The sequence below is a fragment of the Anticarsia gemmatalis genome, chromosome 16, assembly GCF_050436995.1.
Source record: "Anticarsia gemmatalis isolate Benzon Research Colony breed Stoneville strain chromosome 16, ilAntGemm2 primary, whole genome shotgun sequence".
In the NCBI taxonomy this organism is placed as follows: Eukaryota; Metazoa; Arthropoda; class Insecta; order Lepidoptera; family Erebidae; genus Anticarsia; species Anticarsia gemmatalis.
Genome location: NC_134760.1, coordinates 4,394,943 through 4,404,446, shown reverse-complemented (window position 1 = coordinate 4,404,446; position 9,504 = coordinate 4,394,943). Strand labels below are relative to the sequence as shown.

General features: G+C 35.6%; 1 protein-coding gene across 1 annotated transcript; it reads left to right on the top strand.

Moving 5' to 3' along the window:
- The first annotated feature begins 255 nt into the window (after positions 1-255).
- On the top strand, positions 256-9,295 carry Prp6 (pre-mRNA processing factor 6). Its single transcript, XM_076123953.1, has 17 exons — positions 256-464; positions 544-603; positions 814-937; positions 1,198-1,328; positions 1,517-1,776; positions 2,052-2,312; positions 2,569-2,762; positions 2,973-3,243; positions 3,380-3,516; positions 3,614-3,691; positions 4,038-4,254; positions 5,892-6,055; positions 6,310-6,486; positions 6,686-6,819; positions 7,205-7,355; positions 7,581-7,691; positions 8,055-9,295. The coding sequence occupies exons 1-17, from the start codon at positions 370-372 to the stop codon at positions 8,277-8,279; spliced, it is 2,790 nt and encodes a 929-aa protein (XP_075980068.1). The 5' UTR covers positions 256-369; the 3' UTR covers positions 8,280-9,295.
- The last annotated feature ends 209 nt before the right edge of the window (positions 9,296-9,504 follow it).

The window sequence follows — 9,504 nt, the reverse complement described above, 5'->3', positions numbered from 1 at the left end:
AAGCAGTAAAAAACCGGTTTTTATCTATCAAATTAATGTGCATAGCCTGTCCACATTCAGTAATCTTTGATTTTTCTTCCAAGTCACAAATCATAATCAGATTGGATCAATATCAGTAACATTAAACCTATCAACTGAATTTTAAATAGAAACCGTAAAAGCTTACAAATTCTACCAAAGCTACTATTTGAGTGCTATTTTTTTGATCTGGCTTACTAATTTCAACTATTTTCACATAAACTAGTAACACTAACATTGTAATGTCAAGTGTGTAAATATCAGTTTCCCAAAGGAAAATAAATATACGAAATACTTACAGAAATCATCATTGTAATTGACTTAACCTGTATTTAATTAAAATATTCAAATATGTCGGTGCCGCCGCAGGCATTCGTTAATAAAAACAAGAAGCATTTCTTAGGGATTCCAGCTCCCCTAGGTTATGTGGCTGGTGTTGGTAGAGGGTACGTATTTGTTTATTTACTAATAGTTTACTAATAATAAGATAAAATTATAATAATAATGCTTATAATTACTTTCCAGAGCTACTGGATTCACCACACGGTCTGATATCGGTCCAGCGAGAGACGCCAATGATGTATCGTAAGTACACTATTCTTTCCAAATTTCAATTTAATCTTACAAAAGGTTACGAAATAGGAGTTTAACTGCATAAAGTTCAACACAATATCTGTATATATCAAGTAGTTTGATTTCTTAATTTCTGATAATGTTCTTTATTAATTAAGATGTTACATTATAAAATACACTTCAGAGCTGTGTAGTAATTGCCTTTGTATTGTTATATTTTAGTGATGACCGCCACGCACCGCCAGCCGCTAAACGCAAGAAGCCCGAGGAAGAAGATGACGATGAAGATCTAAATGATTCCAATTATGATGAGTTTTCAGGATACAGTGGATCTCTTTTCTCTAAGGTAAGCTATTGTATGATGCTTCTAAAAATCTACATCATCCAATATGGAAAGTGATATAAGCTACCTTTAATTATTTTAGATTTTGTCTAGTTTTGTTAGCCTATGCTCAATACAGTACATTTAATGCTATGGGCAGAATATTCTTATGAATATATTGTTGAACACATATCCTAAACAAGTTATTGAAAAGTAATGGTTATGCAAGATATTTAATTTAATTGAATATTTTAGCATACTTAATTAACCATAATATATTACAGGACCCTTACGACAAAGATGATGCTGAAGCAGATGCTATATATGAATCAATTGACAAAAGAATGGATGAAAAGAGGAAAGAATACAGAGAGAAACGGCTCAAAGAAGATTTAGAAAGATACCGTCAGGAAAGGTAAAAAAATAAATTAAATTTGAACTCCATGATGAAACAGGCTCAGTATAAGTAAATGTGAAAACTATATAATATATGATAGAATTTTAGGATTAATGCTTAGTTAGAGTTTTTGTTTAGAAACTTACTTTAGTATTGTAAGAAAGTTGTTTATCAAAATTAATAAACTTATAATATTATTCTTCTAGGCCAAAAATCCAACAACAATTCTCAGATCTGAAACGTGAACTCAAATCTGTATCTGAAGATGAATGGTCAGCCATTCCCGAAGTGGGTGATGCTCGTAACAGAAAACAGAGGAACCCTCGTGCAGAGAAGTTCACACCATTGCCTGACAGTGTGTTGTCTAGGAACTTAGGCGGAGAATCTTCTTCATCTATTGACCCTGGCTCTGGGTTAGCCTCTATGATGCCTGGTGTCATGACTCCTGGAATGTTGACACCATCTGGTAAGCATTTCAAGATATTATTACAAATATCTCAAATTAAAATATAACTACTATTGACTGCATTTTCAGTATCACTCTGAAAACCATTATTGGCTAATAGTTTTATATCCAAAAGAAATAGTTGACCATTTTTTTGTTTTTCTGGTTAGTAAATCCAGAAATGAAAGTAATAAAACATAAAATTACCATAGTCTACAATCTTATTTCATTTTAATTTCAAGACAACTCTTCTAGCTATAAAACTAAACTACAACTTCGTTTGTTTTTATTCACAGGTGACTTGGATCTCCGCAAGATCGGTCAGGCTCGTAACACGCTCATGACGGTCAAACTTTCACAAGTATCAGACTCGGTAACAGGACAAACTGTGGTTGATCCTAAGGGCTACCTCACTGACTTACAGTCCATGATACCTACGTACGGCGGCGACATCAACGATATCAAGAAAGCTAGGCTGCTCTTAAAGTCTGTGAGAGAAACTAATCCTAATCATCCACCTGCTTGGATTGCTAGTGCGCGATTAGAAGAAGTTACAGGTTTGTATCAGTTCAGTATCAAATTATTTTGTTTAGAGTTCACTGTATTAGTACTTTTAATAGTGACTTAAACTTGTTTAAACACAGTTTCTTATTGAATTAAAATTTCCTTAAGTAACTATACAGACTGAATATTAACAATTGTATGGCTCAAAAAGTTTTAATTGGTAATCTTATACTCCTGGCAAGAAAAGTTGCTTAAGTAATTGAAAAGATATAATGTATTTTATGTGTAATATAATTTGTTGTGTTGTAGGCAAGGTGCAATCAGCTCGTAACTTGATAATGAAGGGTTGTGAAGTGAACCCGAGCAGCGAGGAGCTGTGGCTGGAGGCGGCGCGTCTACAGCCGCGAGACACAGCACGTGCTGTCATCGCTCATGCTGCTAGAAACTTGCCGCACAGTGTCCGGATATGGGTCAAAGCTGCTGACCTCGAACAGGAGACTAAAGTAAGTATACTTTTCAGTTTCATTAAATGTTCATACTTAGAACTTTAATTTTGGTATTTAATCATAATATAAAAGACAGATATCCGTCAAGAAAACGGTTTTGAATCAGATTTTGATATTATAATCTTTTTAAATAAATATATCATTGTTCTATACAAGCTACTGAACTTCACTAAAATTAATCTTATTAATGCGTATTTTCTTTACCAGGCAAAACGTCGCGTCTACCGCAAAGCTCTGGAACACATTCCCAACTCAGTTCGTCTATGGAAGGCGGCCGTTGAACTCGAGAACCCAGAGGACGCTCGTATTCTCTTGTCAAGAGCCGTCGAGTGTTGTCCTACCAGTGTAGAACTATGGCTTGCGTTGGCTAGACTCGAAACTTATGAGAACGCGAGAAAAGTACTGAATAAGGCCAGAGAGAATATTCCGACTGATCGACAGATTTGGGTCACTGCTGCTAAGCTTGAGGAAGCTCACGGTAAGATTTTTATATATAAATATAAATATTTAGGTTTAGTGTTCACTACTATTTGTCGACTTTTAACGTAACTTTTCGTACTCATTTAATCCCTCATTATAATTTAAGCATTTGTAATAATACTTTCTTTTCCCAGGCAACACACACATGGTAGAAAAGATCATTGACCGTGCTATCACATCGCTGAGCGCCAACGGTGTGGAGATCAACAGAGAGCACTGGTTCAAAGAGGCTATGGAAGCTGAGAAGTCAGGAGCCGTACATACTTGTCAGGTAATAAAACACACATTGAAACAATTACTAGAATTTACTTGAGAATCTCTTTTTGTGAAGTATTTGACTATATTTTATTTGTTTCTTGTTCTAACAGGCCATCATTCGCGCCGTTATCGGACACGGTATCGAACCTGAAGATCAGAAACACACGTGGATGGAAGACGCTGAAGCGGTAAGACTTATCTTTATTTCTCTATACTTAGTTGCTGTATCTGCACCTATAAAAAATCTGAAATTATATCGTAGATCAAACATAAACTACAAATATTTGCAATATATATATATATATATATATATATATATTTATATGAATTATTAAAAGGTTTCACCTTCTTCGTGTAAAATTTGATCGAATAGCGGTTACGTGGTATTATCCAATGTTAGATACGCGGAATTGCCCTATCCCCGACAAATGTATATCATGTATAACAACGAGTAAAATAGGCATTAATTAACAATAACTGGAATTTAAAATCTTTTTACATTTGCGCCAGTTTTAACATGTTTGTTATTTCCAGTGTGCGAACGAAGGTGCGTACGAGTGCGCGCGCGCCGTATACGGATACGCGCTATCAGTATTTCCGTCTAAGAAGTCTATCTGGCTGCGTGCTGCGTACTTGGAGAAACAGCACGGTACTAGAGCCAGTCTTGAAGCACTGTTGCAGAGAGCCGTCGCACATTGTCCCAAGTCTGAGGTGTTGTGGCTCATGGGCGCCAAGTCTAAGTGGCTGGCTGGTAAGACACCTGATTTTTCTTAATCTTTTTTCTGTATTTGCGTAAATGATTAGAATACTTACGAGTTTTGTGGTTGACTTATTACTCTATGTTAACCTGCCTGTTTTCTTTAGGAAAGATGATTTAAAAAAAAAACTGACTGAACCGCAGTGGCGAAGGGTGAGTTTTGTTAAAAGGCAAGCCGGAGCTAAAACTGCTTCAGCTAAGGTTAAGCAACTCTTAGTGCGGTCATTCCATAGGTGGGCGACCGATGCGATGGCGGCTTGAACAAATTTGACACTAGGTCGACCACTAACCATACGTAAACAGAATAAATCGTTGTATTGCGATCCGATCTACCGAACTACTTTCATAATAGGTAAGAACTAAGTACCTATGAACGAAATTATTGATGAGGAATGATTATATCCTATTACTTCAAATTTCATGTTAAAATAAGAAAATAAGTGTCTTATTATTTAAATACAACTTTGATTGACTCCAAATGCTATCTACTAGAAACAATCGGAGAAATAATAAAAACACTTTACAGCTAGGTACCGATAAGCCATTGATAAATTTATAAAGTTATATCGTAGAGAATAACTTATGGGAATGTTTAAAATACTTATCATGTCCTTTGCATTCTGTATTATTTATTTTGGTAGATAGGTACATGTTGGCACTAGGAGCATTTTGAAAACAATGTCTACACTCTACAACATTAATTTACTGATTAATAACTAATTTAACAATATTTATTGCTTCTACTTCTACCTACTTGTTGTCCATGATCGCAATACACAAACAATAACAATGAAAGTAATACTTACAAATACACGTTAGATACGACCAGTACATTCACACAATCACCACGATTTTACACAAAATAATAACATTCATTGATAATTTAACACATTTAACTAATCCAAATATAATAAACATAATAATCCAAAATAACCTAAAATAGGCGCGCAAAATGAAAACAAAACTAAATCTAAAATCATAAATGTCATCACAAAAATTGCATTCATTGTCTCTCTCTCATTAAATATCATTGCATCTCACTCACACATTCGCTAGTTGCCGCGCCGCCCGCGCCGCCCGCGCCGCTGCGCCTGTTGTACCTACTAGTCGCCCAATAAGCCGATGAATTCCGGGTTACCTCGCCGGTAAAACACGCCATAGAAAAGTACGTCCGCGTGACGTCATCGACATCTTGTTCCCTTTACGCGATTCCTGCGCGCGCCGTCGAGTTGTTTGACGTCAATTTTCGGTAATGCAACTTTTGCTTTGACAAATAGATCAGGCGTTTATTCATTTATTTATTTTAAATTAGTCGTATTGAAAATATTGATGAATGTCGTAATAAATATAGAATTAAATTTAAATAAACGATCTTTTTGTGAGAATAATACACATTTATGTGATGCATTTTTAGGAGTGTTCCAAAGGTAAAGCCGGTAGGAATCGGGTTATATGGAGCCTTCGCCACTGCTGAACCGAACCTGAAAAAAACTTTTTTTTTATCAACGACATATTTCAACTTTCTTTTCACAATATGTTCAGCAGTTTATGAAAATGAATTAACTATCATTACCACCTAGCGTTTATCTAAGACATTTTAGACAATATTAACGTTTATTTTTTATTCCTAGGTGACGTACCAGCAGCTCGAGGTATTCTCTCACTGGCTTTCCAAGCTAATCCCAATTCGGAAGAGATCTGGTTGGCGGCCGTTAAGCTGGAGAGTGAAAACAAAGAATACGACAGAGCGAGACGACTACTTTCTAAAGCTCGTGCCTCAGCTCCGACACCAAGAGTAAGCATTTAAGCAAATATATCAAAATACCCTATTTTTCAATTTATTATTTAAATATTGGTTAACATAGAGCAACATTTCATATTATCTGTTTCTCTGCTTTTGAATCTCCAGTGACAACTATCATTATTCTGCCCTATCGCAAGTACACAGTCGTTTACGTATACGTATACACGTACACTACTACCAAAACTGCAAACAAAATAAATTAATACAAATATCCTGTAGTTAACCTTTACAATATTTCTACACAGGTAATGATAAAATCAGCAAAACTAGAATGGGCGTTGAACAACTTGGATGTCGCATTGAAATTATTGGAGGAAGCTATCAAAGTATTCGGTGACTACGCGAAACTTCACATGATGAAGGGACAGATTGAGGAACAAATGGGCAAGGACGAGGAAGCGAGAAACACGTATTCCCAAGGGGTAAGGAAATACTATATCATTTTTAGTTCTGACTAAAATATTCCTATGGTAGTGATGTAAAAATTTATTCACATCTACATTGTGACTTAAGTATCCCTCTTTTCACTTTAACTAGCCATTGGAATAAATAGTAATGTTTTTGTCTTTCGACGTTGTCATAAGATCCATTTACATAATAAAAATCTCATTTTCATTATAGCTTAAAAAGTGTGCGACCAGCGTGCCGATGTGGATATTACTATCGAGACTAGAAGAAAAACTAAAGAATGTCACTAAGGCAAGATCGGTACTAGAAAAGGCCAGGTTAAGGAATCCTAAGAACCCGGAGTTGTGGTAAGTGCTACTACTATAATGTCTTTGTTAGTTTATTTTGGAATATTCGAGTAAACCTTTCTTCTAACTGAATGATACTTCGCCTTTGGGTATATTAGAACAACGAAGTTCTGTAAGCATCGTCTAAATGTCAAGCATTCGAACGAACTTGACAATATCATATGCGGCATATATATTGCGGCATTTTTTTTATAAATAATCTCAACCTGCACTTGCCCTGCGTGGTGGACTCAAGGCCTAAACCCTTCCTTGATTATGGTGGAGACCTTTGCCCAGCAGTGAAACAGGACCGGATTTAAAAAAATATTTTAAAATTCTATCAATGCTAAATATAAATGTAAAACTACAACATTAATAGATAATATTGTATGTATTTATGATACAGGTTAGAAAGTGTACGTTTGGAAAGGCGGAACGGCAGTGCAGAGATTGCCAACGCGGTGATGGCTAAAGCGCTACAAGAGTGCACTAACGCGGGCAGACTGTGGGCTGAGGCTATCTTCATGGAGTCAAGACCTCAAAGAAAAACTAAGAGTGTAAGTGACTTTATATTATTTTTTCCAGTTTATGGCATTTGGCTTCGATAGATACGAGTATTGTTTAAGGCACAAGCTATATTTCGACTTAGTATTTTTGTTTATTTGTGAATTGTTTCATGTTAACTTTTCTTACCCTAATATCTGACTGTAATTAGTCGAGCCAGCCCACAGTAACACTCAGTTAAGACTATATAAAATTAATTTAACACAATTCATGCACAGGTGGACGCGCTAAAGAAATGCGAGCACGACGCGCACGTGCTACTGGCGGTGTCACAGCTCTTCTGGACCGAGAGGAAACTAAACAAGTGCCGCGAGTGGTTCAACAGAACCGTAAGTACTGGTGTTATTTATACTTTCTTCGCGCTTATTATTGGTGTTTTTATGTAATCGTAGTAGAAAATAAAACTGATAATTTTAACCTTCATAGCTCTTGCTATATCCAAGCAAATGCGCTACGTTCTAATGTAAAGTATCAGATACTACTCTATTAGAAAAAATAAGAGTAATCTAACTGTTATATTTGGGACAAAGTGAGACCTTCTGTTGCGTATTGTTATTCAGCGAAACTTTCAATTAATAAATCACTGGTAGATGGCGCTAGTAGGTCGATAGTTGCTTCATAGCAGAAAAAGGTCAAACCCTCATTTAATTATTTTAATGGTTACCATATACCTAACTTTAAACATTTTGCAGGTAAAAATCGACCCGGACTTAGGCGACGCGTGGGCATACTTCTACAAATTCGAGCTACTGCACGGCAACGAGCAACAACAAGAAGACGTGAAGACTCGCTGTAAAACCGCCGAGCCCCACCACGGGGAGGCGTGGTGCCAAGTGTCCAAAGAAATAGCCAACTGGTGCTTCAGTACTGAACAGATACTGTTATTAGTCGCTAAGAACCTTCCTGTACCTACGTGAAAATATTGTAAGACGTTTAAACTATACGATTTTTATTCATAATACTAAGATACACACGGATCTTAAGTGCGAGAAAATATATTTTTTCTGTCGTTTTGGCCGGCTACCCGCAAACAAGACCAGTGTAAGTCGGTCAAATAGTCAGGTAATAATAAAAAATATATTGATAACTTAAAATATTCGTCGCGCGTAAGACCCGTGTGGATATTATTGTATTGTAATTGAATGATTTCCTACATTACAACAAAAACAATGGTCAATAAACCCAAGTCAGAAATATAAGACAAGTTTTACTTCAGAATATTTAAAACGCCTTGGCATTCATAGTTTTAAGTCAGTTTTGTAATAAGAAAGTTTATGCAGAGGGTAGCGTTACTTTAAACACGATAAGTCGTATTAAAGTAATACGATGTCACGTCGTCAAATAATTAAAAATGTGTTATAGTTGTGGTGCGTGTGAGTTACTATGAAACATATGATAATAATAATTGTTTTGAACCTGAACCAGGGTTGTTGGACCGCAAATGCCGGACCGGAAAGTTCGCAGTCAGACATTCGCATCCGCATCCGCGCTTAAATAAAAACCCTGCGTTGTCATCCGCAACAACCCTAGTCTGGACTCGTTTGGAAAAATGGTTGAATTTATTACAAAATGAACATAAATTAATTAGAAACCGAATGAATTTAATGCTAAAGATTATTTGTTAGTAATTTTGAAAAAGCTGTGTGGAACGGAACAAGAATTGTTCCTTAGTGAGTAACACTGAATTTTGGTATTTAATTTCTATCGTTGACTTACTTCTTATACTATTTTGAATCTTATGTATTTGTAAACATAGTTTATATTTGCAACCAATACATTCATGGTTAGACAAACCCATCTACGCTCAATACGCGCCGAAATTTGTATTAGATAATTGTATTGTGTACAAAATTTGTCGTCTTTATTAGATTTGTAAGTGTGAGAATAAACTGTTTTAATTAGAAATTAAAATAAAGTTTATTTAATTAACATAGTTTTGTTGTTATTATGATACGTTAGAATGTTAGCGTGAACGTAAAACGACGGTGAATACAAATCTTGTCAGCCTCTACTAAAAATAAATGAGAAACACTATCAATCGCAGTTAATGTCGTCTATTGTTTTTAAACTCAAACATCAAAGCACGTGATGCCAAAATACGTTATGTGATCAAACAACCTCCGTCTTTATTTCGTTATTTAC

What these genes read in the sequence shown, in the direction of transcription:
- Prp6 (XM_076123953.1), top strand. Translation starts at nt 370, where the DNA reads ATGTCGGTGCCGCCGCAGGCATTCGTTAATAAAAACAAGAAGCATTTC. An exon ending in GAGCCGTACATACTTGTCAG is followed by an intron (nt 3,517 to 3,613) that starts GTAATAAAACAC and finishes TTGTTCTAACAG; the next exon opens with GCCATCATTCGCGCCGTTAT. An exon ending in GAAACACGTATTCCCAAGGG is followed by an intron (nt 6,487 to 6,685) that starts GTAAGGAAATAC and finishes TTTTCATTATAG; the next exon opens with CTTAAAAAGTGTGCGACCAG.